General features: G+C 35.4%; 1 protein-coding gene across 2 annotated transcripts in view; it reads left to right on the forward strand.

Annotated features, from left to right (window-relative positions):
* Positions 1–1,416: 1,416 nt before the first annotated feature.
* Positions 1,417–16,436, forward strand: part of PPP1R12A (protein phosphatase 1, regulatory subunit 12A) — a 120,636-nt gene continuing 105,616 nt past the window's right edge. Inside the window, exon 1 of one of the 2 annotated variants that reach the window (XM_004675858.2) lies at positions 1,417–1,919. In XM_004675858.2, coding sequence (XP_004675915.1) covers positions 1,683–1,919 — 237 coding nt within the window. In that variant the 5' untranslated portion in view covers positions 1,417–1,682. The remainder of the gene's footprint in view (positions 1,920–16,436) is intronic. The other variant, XM_012720428.1, reaches the window with a different exon arrangement.

Genomic DNA, 16,436 nt, shown 5'->3' on the forward strand with positions numbered 1-16,436 from the left:
ACCAAATTTGCCCAAACGAAAACTTGAGACAATCTGTTTTCCAAAGCATTTCCCTGAGTACCGCTGTCTACTTTTCTAGTAGTAACAGCTGTGAAAATTCAGTGTTACAGGTAGGTGGTTCCCTAATCAGATATTAGTCAATTATTTTATTTCTCAACATGATAGTAATGTGTTTGAGAATAAGAAAAGCTTAGTTATTGATTTGTATCCCTAGCACCAAGAACAATGTTTGATGTATATCGGTGCCTAATATTTGGAGAATGAATGCTAATCTTACTGCTCTGTAATGAAATCAGTTAGTTTTGGGGGGGACTCCGTATAGATGATTCCTAAAGTTCCATTCAATGGTAAAATGTTATGACTTATTTAGCTTCTAAAAGCTCTGAAAGTTGAGAATGAAAAAAGAAAAGTATCAGCTGGAGTTTGTAAACTGATGATTCAAAATACATTGCTATAAATCTTGTTAGGTGTCACATAAAGCAAAGCTAAAATGTCTATGAGCATAAATTAATTTTGATCACGTGACCGCAAAAGGAGGTTGAAATATCGTTATCTTCAATGTATCACCAGTGCCTCGAACAATGACTCGCTCGTTCTAAGTATTCAATAAATACTGGCTGAATTAATTACGTAATATTAACAGTGTTTCCACTTCTTTTTTCCTCTCTTAACTCTAGAGGCAGCTGGGTCTTTACCCATCCTTAGAAAGCGATGGAGCGGGAACTAAAAATCCCTTAAAAGGTCAGGAGCAATAGCAAGGTTGGGGCTAAGCTCAGACAGCCTGGCAGCATTGAAGGAAGGGGACGAGGACTCAAACCTAGCAAGAGGGAGGTAGAAAAAGCAATAAGCAAGCACAAGAGGAAGACGTTTTTACAGTGGAGGTTGGCTGCAAGCCACCGTCAATTACCTGAGGTCAACCCTTGTCGCCGGCGGTCACCTCGGGCTGAGATCTGGGGTAACCACCACTAAAACCCTCAGTCACACAGACCCCACTTTTAAAAGGTTCTTATGGCTATGACACCCAAGTTCACACGAATTCCTTAGAAAAAGACACAAGCGCCTAATTCTCAACTTATTTTCCATTTCATTCAAAATATCGCAGCGGAGACCACATCCTCAGCCCAGAGCGAACGACGCCGGCGAGCTGAGACTGCGGGGGGAAGGTCCGCCCCGCAGAGCTGGGCAGCCGGACTGTTGGCCTTCTGAACCTCAGGAGCCCTCAGTCAGGCAGGACAACCTTACTGCCCAGTCCCCGCCCTCCCAGGTTGGCCCCAGCCCCCGCTGCCCGAGCCACACCCGCTTCCCTCCGGTGGCTCCGGCGGCCGCCGCAGTTCGCCCGAGTGCTCTTCCTGGGCCGGGCGCAGGCCCAGGGCGCGTGCGCACTGGACGCTGGGCGCCTCCCTGTCCCGATCTCGCGAAGTTACGTTAGCTTGGCCGCCGCTGACGGGTGCCCGGGAGTGGGCGGGAGGGCTTCTGAGGTAGGAAGGGAGGTCCGCTCCGCCGGGCGCGCCGCCCCAGTGCTCTGTGGGATACTGGAAGTCTCGAGCGTCTCCTCCGGGTTCCCAGCCCTCATCTGGCCCGCACTCATAGGAGCAGTCACACACCCCCTGCCTCCCCTCTCTTCCCTCTCCGCCTCCCCCTTCCCCCCCTCGCGATAAGAAGACCCGGCGGCTGGAGAGGGGATGAAGATGGCGGACGCGAAGCAGAAGCGGAACGAGCAGCTGAAGCGCTGGATCGGCTCCGAGACGGACCTCGAGCCTCCCGTGGTGAAGCGCCAGAAGACCAAGGTGAAGTTCGACGATGGCGCCGTCTTCCTGGCAGCTTGCTCCAGTGGCGACACGGACGAGGTCCTCCAGCTGCTGCACCGCGGTGCCGACATCAATTACGCTAATGTGGACGGACTCACTGCCCTGCATCAGGTCTGTGCGCCCCGCCGCCGGCTCTTCTGACCCAGAGGGCTGTCGTCGGCCTCTCGCCAGGGCCTTCCCTCGGCTCTCGGCCTCCAGAAGTTGGGGGCGTTGGGAGACTCCCTGCTGCGGGCTGAGGGGGCGGCTTCCCGCGAGGGCGAGAGGGAACCAACTAGTGGAAGGAGGGCGCTGGGCTTCAGGCCCCTTCGGTCCAGTTGGTGGTGGAGTTGGGAACCGGGCGATTTCCGGGGCAGAGGGGAAAGGGGACTCTGGCCAGCTTGTTGTGGACCAGGGCTGTTTGTGGACGTGTGTCTGGGATTTGGGGGGCGAGACAGGAAGGAGTGTAGTGGGGTTGTGTCTGGGCCCCCATGCCAGGGATATGCTTGGGGACAGGGGATGCAGAAGAAAACGTCCAGGAAGGGACATTGGGGTCTCTAGGGCAGATGGACGTCTTGGCTTGTAGGTGGGCATTGGAATTGTTGTACTTTTTAGGACTTGATTACAAATGATGATAATAATAGTAATCAGGAGTCCTAAGCTGAGTGCCCTGAGCGAACGATTTCCTGTTTTCTCTTTTATTACTCTTGGTCACTGGGGAGGGGAAAACGGGGTGTAATTAGCAGATCTGCACCGACTAAAAGGGACGGGATGGAAATAGGGTACGAAGCTTTCTTTCAAAAGGGCCGTGGGATGGAAACGCACTGGTCCTGAAGTCTCATATTCGAGATGAGTTCGCCGCAATGTCAGAAATCCTTGAGCTTCTGGTCCCGGGGCGTGCACTGGGGTTAGAAAGAGAAGAATAAACGCGAGGTACTTATTTAAAAGTCGGTCGTCTAGCTCTGGTTTTTCTTTGGAGGGTAGAAAGGAAGAAAACTGGTCACAAACTTTTCTCAAAATGGATTCTTGGTGCAAGTTAAAGTTTTATAGTAGCCTGATTGGGATCTCTCGATGTTAGCCAAATAAGGAGAAACTATTGGCAATCCAGAGATAATGTTGCTTTGCCTTTCACAGGCCCAAAGCAACACAACCGCGTAGAGTTCTGCAAAAAAAACAGTTTTTTAATCATAATAGGTGACAAGACATAGACTCGGTTCACATTTTTTAGTGGGCCACTTGGAATTACTAGAAAACAACTTTACAGCAATAGCTTCCCATTCCAGTGAAGACTTGTAAACGATTTCAAAGTTACCTTGATTGTTGAGAAAGATTTTAGCTTTACTTTGATTAGTACAGTAACAAAAACTAGTTGTAACAAAAAGTAGTTTGCAACAAAAACTAGTTTGCGAGGCCGAAACTTAAGGCTTTCTGTTTCATGCATATTATTTTGCTGCCTTTTAAAAGGAGGTGTGTGTGGTATTTTTTTCTTTTACTGTTTCCTGCTTAGTGAATGATGACAGTCTTAAGATTTATTTAATTAAATTCATATATCAAACTTGTACTATTAGACTTTGTTTACAAAGTTGACTGGGTGAATTGAAATGACCCACAAATTGCAGTATATCCGGCATTCAGAATATGACACCTGGGAAAATGTAGGGTGATCTTTAGCTCTTTCTCTGTTCCATCAATTTGGAGTCTGAGGAGCAAACTTTATTTGGTTGAAGTTTATTTAAAATATAGCATAAGTAGATTCTGAAAGCCATGGTGTTGAGAAACTTGGCATTAAAAATGATAATAAGGTAAGATGAATCTTCACATTTCTTTCAACTGTAATTTACACAGCTTAATATTGAATTGATTCTGTAAAATACAGTTAGTGTATGCTTGAGGTCAGAATACAGTTGGATAGTGATTTCCATCAATATTTTGTTAAAATTGTTAAACAGAAACAAAGTTATATTGCCTGTTGTGGAAGAACCAAATTGTATTGACTTGGAAGAAGGGATATTTCTGACACTTAATATTATCTTAAGTGCAAAGAGAAAAGGCATACAGAACAGACTTCTTAAAGGTTTTTTTTTTCCTTCTCAATTTGGACTTACTACAAGAATTATCATACATATTGTCTTCTTGATTAATTGAATTCAATAATAGGTGTAATTTTATGAGTATAATGTTTAGTAGGTGTTTTGTTTTAGTTGACACCTCCCTGCGTAGACATTTCCAAGTTTATGCCTAATCATTTCTCTAATGTCTTTTTTATTATTATCTGCACATTCCTTAAGTCAGTGGAGTAAAATTCTTTAAAATATTAAGCATTAAATTTTTTTTCCCATTCTCCTTCCTCTTTTCTACTCTGTACAAAGTTTTGCCTTTATGAGTGAGCACAAGGATTTTGTTTTAAGCAAATCAGGGTAACAGATAATGAGATAAATAAAACTTTTGTAAAAGTAACACAAGTGTAAGCATTTAAGGAATCTGAGTGCTGTTTTTAAATGCCCAAATTATAAACCTTAAAATGATCCACTGATTTGTTTAATGGCTATTGAATAGTTTTACCCTCTTAAAATGTTCTTAGCAGGTTATTTATTGGTTAGTCATTTGGATTTTATTCATTTACATTTTTTTAACTTACAGTACTTATTTCCCTGTTGGGAGAAAAGTTTTAGGAATGTAACAGTCCACAGATGCAACTTTCTTAATCTAATATTTTGCCTCCATTTTTTAAAGACAAGCAGTTTATCTTTTAAAATTTATTGGTAGAACATGTTCTTTTGAAGTTATACAAGATAACCAATTTCAGCAGTTCTTTCTGTATAGAAATCTGTGTCCTTGTAGGAGAAAAGGTAGTATTTTTAATCAAATTTACTATTTTGCTCTCTAGAGTAGCCTCTCTTGCCTCCCCCACCCCCATTACTGAAGTTAAAAAATAGTCCTGAACACTACAAAAGTAGGATGTAAAGTGCTAATTTCCTGGAAATGAGATCTAGAGTTGATTTTCATTTTTATAAGTGGGTAGTAGTCACTGATTTTATAAGTACCTCTTACAGAGTTTTGTATTTTGTGATCTGCATCTATATTTTAGCATACTTTATCAAGATATCTAGGAAAATAGTAAAGTTTTCTTTAGTATGCCTTATATCTGCTGCTTACTGATACTGATGTGTGTAAAATTTAGAACTGAGATTTTTTCCCCAACTGTTTTGACTTAGTCTTTTGATATTACTTTAAAATCTTACAAACCTCCTTTGTGCCATTGATATCCAAGTCAGTTTCCAGCTCTTGTATGTCTGTAGAGCACCAATCCTACCTTTTCATTTTTCTCTCAATGAAATATTAATTAAATGAAATTTATTTAACATATTTAGTTTTGTATTTAAAAATGTATCTATAAGTAGTAATAATAAAACATAAAGATTACACCCTTTGCCATAATAGAGTAGCAGAATAGAGTGCCTTTGTGATTTCTTGAAAGGATTCTTATCTAAAACATGAATTTTCATAATTGTATTTCACTTTCATAAGCTACTTTTGTCATTTAACATTCATTCAGATATATTTACACATATTTCTTAACGTCTTTAGACTGTACCAGTATCCTGAATATTATTTGTTGATAACATTTGTTAAGTGTTTTACATCACAGTCAAGAATTTCTTTAAGCTCAACCTAAAAGTATGTTTTATTGAGCCTACTGTTCTCATTAATGCCTGTTTCTGTTAATGATGTCATTAATTTTCTAGGTCAAGGTTAAACATTTTAATTATTATTTATCTCCTCATCTCTACATACTAAGTCGTTTCAGTCTTTTTTTACAATTGCTTTTGCATCAGTTCTTGTAACTCTCATTATCAACTTAGTTCATATCCATATTATTTTTAACCCTACAGTGTAGTAATTACTTAATTGCTTTCCCTGCTCTGTTCTCTCATCCAGTCTAGCATTCATATTGCTACCAAATTTGTCTTTTAACGCTATCACTTTTGATTGTCACTCCTTTCCTTAAATTCAGATTTAAAGTGTTTCATTATTTAGTTCTATACCTGATATAGCTCCATTTTTTACAGCCTTTTAACCTTTACTTTTTATTTTTATGCCATGCTTTTGTCTGCACTAGAATATTCTCCTCCCTTCCTTGCCAGTCAAAATAATAGTCATTCTTGACGATTCAACCTTGTTGCCATCCTAAGGGACTTTTCTTGGAATTTACATAATATTGTAGTAGATGAACCTCTCTTCTGAAGTTCTTATTGCACTTTGCGTTTTCTCATTGGGGGCTTTAGAAACACTTCTTAATGAATAGTGTTTTTTACATAAGTTTATATACTTTGGTTCACTGTAAAGACTCAGTCTACCATATTTTTGTATTTCCAGAGATTAGCACAGAGTAAGTGCTCCCTGAAATTTTTTGAATTGTGTATTTTACTTGATATGGTAGTTGTAAAATTTTATAGTAATTTGTATGTTGTGTGATAAATCTTTAGAACACTCACATCTAGATACGGAAAGTATTATTCTTGCACATTGTGGAAGCACGTCTATAGAACAAATGGAAAGCATTTTTGTGACTTCTGTGTAGCTTTTAATACTGTAAGATTAAAATTTTTTTCCTTTTTTTATGTAGGAAAAATAGACTCCTACTTAACCTCCTATTGTAAGTAAGGTTGGCAGCCCTTTAACTCCTTCAGTTTAGTATCTTATAGATGTATTCCTAATACCAAAAGAATGAGAAATAGACATTCCCATGCAATTAAAAAAAAAAAGTAAATATTTACCTCTTTGCATTGAAAAATTCTAAACCAGTTCCAGTCTTGCTTAAATGATGGAAGAATATTCAGTTGAGCCATTAATTAATGTTGTATTTTCTTTATAATCATCTAAATTAGGTTCTCAAAAGGAATAAAAAGGATTAATCCATGTTCTTTGCTATTATGATATAAAAATTAAGTTTTCCTTTTGCTTGCATATTTGAAGGTAAGTTTAGCATTAAATTGTTCCTGCAAAAAATACTAAGTTTATTGACTTCCAAGAGAGTTATTTGAAGTTTCTTTGTAAAAGTATGATTCCCTTCTTGTCAGTTAAAGAATAATTTCATGCAGTCTTTTTTGTAAGTGCTTAATCATCTCCACCAAATCTTTTTCACAATCTTAATCTGAAATGTAACTCTTTAAAAAATGTATTCTATTAGGGCTCCCTTAAGTGTTTTCCAACCAAAAAGAAAGGTGACTGACTGAAAGCAGTGATACTGAGTTTCATGATAGGAATAGTTTAATTGTTGTATATGAGAAATACGTTTAAAACTTAATATAATCACTTGCTTTTTCCCTTCCCACAAACCCCTGTCAAACTTTTCTAAGAATCTGTTGGTGCCCTTAAAATAACATCAAAGTTTATGTAGAGAATGTGCAGTATACCTTGGTTTGTGTGTACAGTTTTCCTCTTAGAAAAAGCTTTAACACTTTATGCTGATGGCTCTTAAATTCATTCTAAGTTCATTTAAAAGAACCTGCCTAAACAAACAAACAAAACTTCATAACACCAAACTGGCCTCTTACTTCCTGCAAATAAATGGACAACCCTCACCATATATGGGGTGTGTTGGTAGGGCACCAGAGACCACATTGCTGCTGTTATAATGCTTTCTCTGTAGTTGCTGCCTTCTGTGTTTCCTGGCAACAGTTTTGTGGTCTAACTTAGACATCTTTCTAGTGCTTTTGCTATGATATGATTGCAAGCTGTGACTGAGCATTTTCTGGTATAGCCAGGTAGGAACCTTAGATGGAATAGAAGATTTTTTCTTTCTTCACTCATCAATTTCTTAACCACATTTTACAGACTTCACTTAAGAAAAGTACTTGCACTTAAAAATTTAGATGGTTCTTAAAGATAACTATTTTATTTATTTAAAAAACCTTTCTTTGTTAGAGAGGAGGGGTACAGATAGAACACCCCTTTTTGTTGTTGCTATAACATATTACTTCTTGACACTTTTCAAGTTGCTATTTTCATTGGTCCCATCCCCCGTAGAAATTTGCCGTTTTCACCCCACTTACCTTTGGAAAATTTTGGGGTTCTACAATCATGTTGAAAAAGATGATGTATTGACATTTTTGCATACCACTTTGTAGGTAGAACATCTTAAACAATCATTCTGAGTTCATTTTAATTGGAATTTAATATGTAGTAGCTAGGATTTTACCACAATGTTTCACTGAGCTGTAGAATTTTCTTTTGAACATTTGCTGAGGATTTTTACATCGAACCCCTGGGGTAGGTGCTTTTATAGATAGTAACTCTAATTCTCACATCTTCCTTTTTCTCTTGTTCCTAGCAAGGTGACAGCAGAGCTGGGTTCCAAAACAATTCTGCCCAATCACAAAGCCCAAACTTAACTCTGTTAAGCAATTTTTCTTTTAAGTTTGATAGTGAGAGTATTCTTAAATTCCAGCCATCATAATTGGTGATTAGTAGTAACTTCGTCATCTACTTTTGTTTGAACGAGCAGGTGTTCAAGAACTTTTTATGGTCATTGAAATGCAGTAGTACTATATTTAAGTTAATTTCAGAATATGCCCTAAAACTTGGAAACTGTCAAGATTGTTTTTAACTGACCATTATGTGCAGAATATTTGATCAAGTGCTTTGGGAAGTTGCAAAGGAAATTACAAAAAACTCTTGTTTTTCTAGGACATAAGAGCCTGCTGACTAAAGGTCTTTATTTTTCTTTATCTTATTGACAATTTATCTTTTTGCTTTAGATCTTTTTATGTACTCATTTATAGCAAATGCTTTTCATGTATGCATGCACATTTAATGAAAATAGGTAAATTTTAGGTAAACTCTTATTAGTGATACTTGAAAAAAGAGAAAAAACAGTCTATTGTCATTACTTGTCATTACTATTTAGCTTAATCTCAAATCTGCTTTCTTTGTAATTAGGACTTCATACAGTATATGAACATTAACTGTATTCACTCAAATTAGTAAAGCAAATTTTAGTATTTGGAAGACTTTTTTGGTAATATCAGAGTATCCAAGTTATAAGGCTATTTCCACCCCTTCAGACATTTGCAAAATTTAGTTAAGTTATATTTCAGGTATTAACTTGGAAAAGGAAATGGAATTTTTTTTTGTTATGGTAATAAGTGAGCACTGTTTGAAATATTATTTACTTGTTACCCATCAAATCATAGATTCCTCAAAGTTTACATTTCATGTGCCAAGAATTTCTTTTTATTTTTAATGACTAAAACAGGATAGCTTAAGTTTTATTTTGCTGTATTGGAAACCACCTGATTATTTTCTACTGTGATCATGTCATAAAGAAGATAATAACAACAAAAGATATAAAGTTCAAATAAAGGACACTATATCAATCTGACAGATATATAATAGTCTATAAAGTTTTTAATTTATATTTTATATTGACAACAGATGCTTGATGTTCTTTCAGGCAGGTAAAGAAAGAGCCTGAAGGTGAACAGATAGTGTAACTATACTCCTTCTGTCCTCCTTTGGTGTGGGATATGATAAAGTGTGGGTGGTGACAGGCCAGATCATCAAGGTGCAAGTGCCTTGCCCTTTACCACCCAATAAGGAACAAAAAATAATTTACCTGAAGAGATTTTGGATACCAGTGTAAGAATTCCATAGGAACCACTGGTTTCATATTCATACTTCCATGAAGTTTTACATGTTGTAATTTTGCTCTGGAATGTATTTCCTAGCTTATTTATGTTTGACCCAGCTCAGAGCATGAAGTGTTGACCTCCTTAACTACTGGGGTACACAGTGGTTTTTTTCACTTACTGTTTAAACCTTAAATTTGGCACTTACACACTACCTGCCATTGTAAGTATATCATTTCTAGACAAAATAATGAATTCCTTTAAGTATGTACTTGATTCATTTTTCTCTAAATCCCCTTTGGTATCTGCATGTTATTTTAGCAGGTGCATAGTAAGAGTTTGTTGATTTAAGAGGAGCAAATGCCATAGAAAACAAAATCATGACATTTTTATGTGTGTAAATATAACAGTTAACAAGCTTTTATTAAAAGATTTTGAGTAAAAAAACTTATACCAATAAGTTCAATAACATAAAGATAGCAATTAATTTCTAAATGACCAGTTGTATGGTCATTTAGAAAAAAATCTCTAGCATACTGATATTAGACTAATTTCAATCACACTTTCCCCCTAAATTATACTCACTTGGCTCTCTGTATGTCAGTATTTTCTGACCTTATTAGTGTTTTGGTTGTTTATCTTCTCATTGTTGTACTGGCTAACCATAAAAAGACAAATTTGAGCTCTGTGTTACTGTCCTAAGTATGCTTACTTGACTCAACTGCTCTTTTATGGGTGGAGAACATTCCACATTGTCATGTGTTATAATATAGACATTTCTGAAATGACTTTAGTAGAAACTGTGGAAAGAAATGAAGGCATTCCTCAGCTGTCACCTTTTTAGTAATCTATTTAAAATGCATTTTGTACATAAAGATATTCTGCACGGAGAGCTTCATTTAATAACTGCTACTTTGATTTTTGAGCTGAGATTGCAGTTTTTGTTAGTTGAACATGTTCTATAACAAAGGAAATAACATGGTTGTAAGAAATTTGTGTCATTTTTCTTGAATACCTGCAGAGGACAAAGGAAAAAATTTGTGTGATACTTTCTTAGTTAGCAACCACATTGGAAGTGTGTTTTTCTGGATTAACTGTTAACACATATACACACCCAAGTTTTTTAGTAGTAAACAAACATACATATATATATATATGTGTGTGTGTGTGTGTGTGTGTATATATATTTATTTATTTACTTATAATATATACATAACTATTATATATATATTTATTCATTCTACTAGCCTTCAGAATTATTTGAAATGTTTATAAATGAATTCCAATATTGATACTTTTACTTCAGGCTTTTCTAAAGCTTTTTTTTTAAAGAGCTTTTGCTCCAAAGTTTTTTTTTTTTTAATGAGTTGGGTTCCCCCCACCCACCCACCCCTTTAGGATTTAAAAAAAAAAAATTGACATAAATAAAGTAGATCTTAGGAAAATATGGTTAATAAATATCAGTAATTAGGTCATATTTTCTAAATATTCTTAACTGGAACATGATCATTAAAAGTCCATCATGGATTTTCATTAAATCTGTTTTACATTGTGGATTTCAGTATACCTCAATGTCTTCATGATCAACCTAGCATATACTTCTGTAGTGTGGTAGATTTTACATGGAACAAGTCAGTATTAATAGCATGTGATTGGAATGTGGTCGTTTTTATGGATATTTGTGTTTTCCACAAAAGATTTTGGTTGTTCTGTTGCCAGATTAAAAGCTATAGCTTTTTGTCAAAGATGTCTTAATTTGTACAGTATTTCTGAAAAGATAAGTGTGGAAGACATGTTCAGCTATTTGTTTCCTTTCCAAGTACATGGAATGATTTACATACAGACTTTGCTTCATATTCAAGTTTTTGCTTCTCAGAATATCTGTTACTGTTTAATTCTTTAACCATTACTTTTATGGTAAACCATCTCCAAATTTCTGATTTTCACAGCCTTTTTATTTATCTTGTGATAACCATGAAAATGTCTTCAATAACTTTTCACTGCCTTCTCTTCCCTGTTTCCTTTCATTTTTAAGCATTTTAATTTTATATTCAAGTTTTGTGTGTGTTTCATCTAAAATAAAAATTTGAGAATAATTTAAATAATTAAAGCATTATAGAAAAATATAAAGAAATTAAATACTATCTAAATTTTAGATCTGGGACTAATACCCTTTAAAACCTTGGTAAATTTCCTTTTATCCTTCTATCCAGTATATAATGTGCTGTTAATAGGATTATATTTAAGTTTTCTGGTTTATAACCTGCATTTAAATTACATATATTTTAATCAGTTATTAACTCATTGATGCACCATAGATATAGATCATTACTTAACAACTGTATACTCTCTAAAAACAATGGTCCCAGTCTTCATGTGGTATGAAATCTAGTGAACAAATGATTACAATTTTAGTAAGTGTACAGCTATAGGGTGAGATGAAAGTTTTTAATAGGAGGACTTATTCTAGACTGTCAGAAAGACATCCTTTAGAAAACTGTTTTAGTTATAGGTAGTTTAACAAATGCTTGAGTCATTTATAACCTGTTCCTTCCTTATTAATCTGCACGCCCTGCTCAGTTTCCCTTACTGACCTGTTTTTTCCGTGCTTAAAGATGAATTTTTTCTAGACTATCATCTTTTTTTTCTGTATCATATATTGCTATAGTTTTAACTGTCTTCTTGTTTTACATGATTTATTCTCCTTTTTATATAATCCACACCTTATTTTTTACATCATTAGTCTTCTGTTTATTAGACTAAAATCTTGCATCAACTTTTGTTTTCTTCTTCACTTCCTACATACAGCCAGTATTTTACTTCATGTGCAGACTTGAAAAAGACAGACAGCAAAACAGCAATATTTTCCCTGTGCAGTTTATGGTGAATGAAACAATTTAGCCTTCATTAAAACCACAATGAGATACTACTTCATACCCTCTAGATTCACTATAATAAAGAGAATAGATTACAAGTATTAGTTGGCATATGGAGAAATTTGGACCTCCAAATGTATGACTGCTGGTGGTAATGATTTAACCATTTCAAGTTTGGTAGTTTCTACCCAGCAATACTACTCTTAGGGATAGCTCCAAGAGAATTGAAAACAAACACACGTATGTTAATGTTTATACCTGTAACAATATTCTTTTTGTTTTCAAAGAAGTAAAAAATTCTGAGTTCTTTTTAAAAACTTACCAACATTTTACTTTAAAGAATAAACATAGTTTGAAAATTATGAATAAGTGATCACAATTAAGTTGATATATTTTCTTAACTTTATGTGTCATGTTTAATGGGGAGTTTGTTATTCATTTTTTTTTAACCAAAAAGTAGAAACACATAGGTGTCTATCAACTAATGAATGAATTTTTAAAATGCATATATTTTTTCTGGTTCAGTGGGAAATTATACACTAAAACCTAACATCTTGATACTCTCTCAGCATAAATGAATCTTAAAAACATTTTGCTGAGTGAAAGAAGCCAGTCATGAGAGGCCACATACTTTACAGTTGCATTTAATATAAAATGTCCTGAAAAGTCAAATTTTGAGAAATAAACACTAGATTACTGCTTGCAAATGCTGGAGGTGTGAAGAGGTAATGAGGAGTGCATATTAATGGGGATAGCATCTCTTTTTAGGATTATAAAAAAGTTCTCAGATTTATTGTGATGATTGCACAACTCTGAATATCTAAAACACACTTAATTGTACACTTGAAATGCATGCGTATGATGTATGAATTACATCAGCAAGCTGTTATATTTCATAAAGAATGGAATTCGTTACATATTAGGCGTTCAACATTTAAAATTGACCCACTGGCAAAAGCTAGAATTACCATCTTCCAGTCCCCCAGCCCAGCTTAAGCTTGGTATTTGTTACAGTAGTAATGATGACAAAGAAGACAGCTAGACCTTGTCACTGCCCAAACAAAGCTTGCACTATATTAGGTTTTATAGGCAAATATTTTAAAATACATAGAGGTATTTACATATAAACATGAATGTTCATGATATGTGTATATCATTTATGTGTAGTGAATTGTAATGGTAATAGTACAGAGTGCCATGGAAGTTCATGATACATATCCCACCTAAATTTGGGGAAAGGCTAGTTGGAGAAAGTTGGTGTTTTAGCTGCTGGGTGATGTGCAGAAGTTAAAAATTGTGAGAGAGGAGAGAGTATCGGAAAGTATTTCAGTGAGGAGAACAGCCTATGCAAAGAGATGAAGACAAGATGAGAAGAATTGAGGTTTTAACTGTGTTAAGTGAGAAGTATTTTGCTGCAGCTTGGAGAATGCACTGAAAAGAGGACATGATTGGGGAGGCAGGGAGATTAATTTAGGAAAATAGATAGTTTGAAGTTGATGAACCAGCTTAGTGGTAGTGGGGTAGGAAAATGCACATTACAAGATATATATGAGAAATAGAATGAATGAGTATTGGAATTGGATTGTCCTTCACTTGATTTCTGATAGTGCTTTTCATGTTGGTATTCATTCAGTAAATACATGCCATATCTTTACTATAAATTTGAGTGACACTGCCAGAGACAAGCAAGTAAAAAGGAAATTAAAATGAAGCTAGAAATGTGTGCTAAAGAATATGCAGAAAGTTGAGCTAGTATCGAGTATAAGCCCAAACTTAGGAAATCATAGAAACACCACAGGATTAGCATTCATGACTAAATTATTTTTAGGATTTTGGTGAACAACCTAAACTTGCATGCAAAATTTGTGTTTGTGTCTTTCCGTACAGAAGAATTAATTAAAAACTTCTGAGTAAAGCCAAATTTACCTTGATAGGGGAGGGCAAAGTATGTATCTTCAGGGTTATGGGGAGAGATGTATAACATAGAACTGTTGGAGAGTAATAAAAGGAGTGGTAGTGTTAATAATCAATAAAAGTCTTTTATTGCCTGGAATAGTGCACTGTGAAAATAAAGTCATAGCTAAAAAAAGAGGTGAGAATACATTTTCTCAGAGCACATTAGATTTGGGTAAGAATTATATAGTTAAAGAATTCATTCAATAAATAGCAAAATCTCCACAGAAACCTTACTTACGTTATATAAGTCTTTAGTTTTTTATAGGTATCTTGCTTTGTTAAATTGTCTGTTATGTAACATCCATCCAATATTGGTCTTTGACATTCTGACTTGCTTTGCTACATATTATTCACATGAACTCCTTCTGTTTTGCTGTAAATGGCAGCATTTTGTCTTTCCTTATGGTTGAACAGTATTCCATTGTGTAGATATCCCACTAACCCTCTATTAGTAGGCTCTTAGATTGTTCACGATTTAGCTATTACAAATAATGTTGCAGTAAACAGTGCAGAACACACGATATTTTGTATTTATACTTTTCAGGTTTTTTAGAACAGTGCCTAAGAATTGGACCCTCAGGTCCAGTAATCCATTTTTAGGTTGTTTTTTTTTTGTTTGTTTGTTTGTTTTTTAACGATTTATTTATGCTTACAGGCCAGAGGTGTGGTGGTTGAGAGGATTCAAAGAGACAGAGCGGGGAGCAGAACAGGCAGATTGACAAAGTACACTGCTTAGGGGAGCAGTGGGTGCATCAAGAGAGGTCTGCCACACCATGTGGGTCAGCTTCCTGGCTGGGGATCAAAATAGTCAGAGAGCCCCATAATGTGGTGCTTTAACCCATTTTTAACCCACTAGGAGAACCCCGTTTTTAGTTTTTTTTTAAGGTAAATTCAGATCACATTTCAAAATTGAAATTTTGCTGCTCCATTTACATCCTCATAAACAGTGTAACAGGGTTACACTGCTGAATCCTCTCCAGCATTTGTTTTAAAAATATTTTTGAAGACAGAGATAAGAGATCTTGTAATATTTGTAAGTGTAGGAAGGAGAAGGTAATTGATGGTGCATCATTTAACTTACATGTATATTTGTTTGAAATGGTCCTCTAGACTGGCTTTTTTTTTTTTAATGCATGATACATTTTATTTTTTATTGACTTAGAGACTCACAAAAATTCTAATATCTGATATTAAGCAGTTTCAGGAGAGATAATGTTGCTCAGTGTATGCCAGAGTTTTCTGAAGATATCTTTACTCCCATTATTTTTTTTTAAATGTTGATAAACTTATGAGGAAAATGTGACAAACTAAGTTTCATATCATTTTGGTAAAACACTTGGAAAGACTCTTGCTGTTTTTCTGTGGTTAATTTGAGCAAAATCTGGCATGTTAAGTAGGTTGATGACTGGATGAACAACTACATACATAACAGCCTACTGATTAATCATTCTCATCAAGACTGATTATTAAAGTAGTGGTAGTGAATGTTGACCCTATTCTACTCGATATTTTAGTAGAGAAAACTGTAAAAAGTGAGTCAAACTCTAAAACAAATAAAAAGAGAAAGATAATAGGTATTAATGCAAAATTCTGTATTAAATATTGCAGTGTGAGTATAGGTGGGTAGAATCATTGTTGATGGATATGGGGAAAAGGTTATTGAAAGTTTATCTGATGATTTTAAAACATAATAATTCAGTGTGAAGTAGTATTTAACCTAGATTAAAAAAAATTCTCTTCCTTTATAATGCAAGATCACATTTGCGAGACTGTGTTTAGATGAACAATTTTAGAATGGCCCACTGCTTCAGTAGATTTTACCAGACTCAACCTTTTGATTACTTATGAGGGCAATGGCTTTGTATGACAAAGTTCTACAGAGAAAAAACCTTTATTCTGATCCTTTTTCTAGAATCATTAACAAATTTATTTATAATTACACAGTCGCAGGTTTTAGTCTGCTCAAGATACCCAGATCCATTAGCTCCACTATTTTCTTTTGATCCTATTTGAAAAAGAGGGGAACCTATTTGAAAAAGGAGGGAACCTTTTAAAGCCACATACATACCCGTGGTATTAATGATTAATAAGAAAATGGTAGACAGGCTCTTGCACATATTATTTAGATCTTTGTTTGGAGTAAAATATATATATATGTGTGTGTGTGTGTGTGTGTGTGTGTGTATATA

Source organism: Condylura cristata, unplaced genomic scaffold, assembly GCF_000260355.1.
Source record: "Condylura cristata isolate star-nosed mole 26May11 unplaced genomic scaffold, ConCri1.0 scaffold00004, whole genome shotgun sequence".
In the NCBI taxonomy this organism is placed as follows: domain Eukaryota; kingdom Metazoa; phylum Chordata; class Mammalia; order Eulipotyphla; family Talpidae; genus Condylura; species Condylura cristata.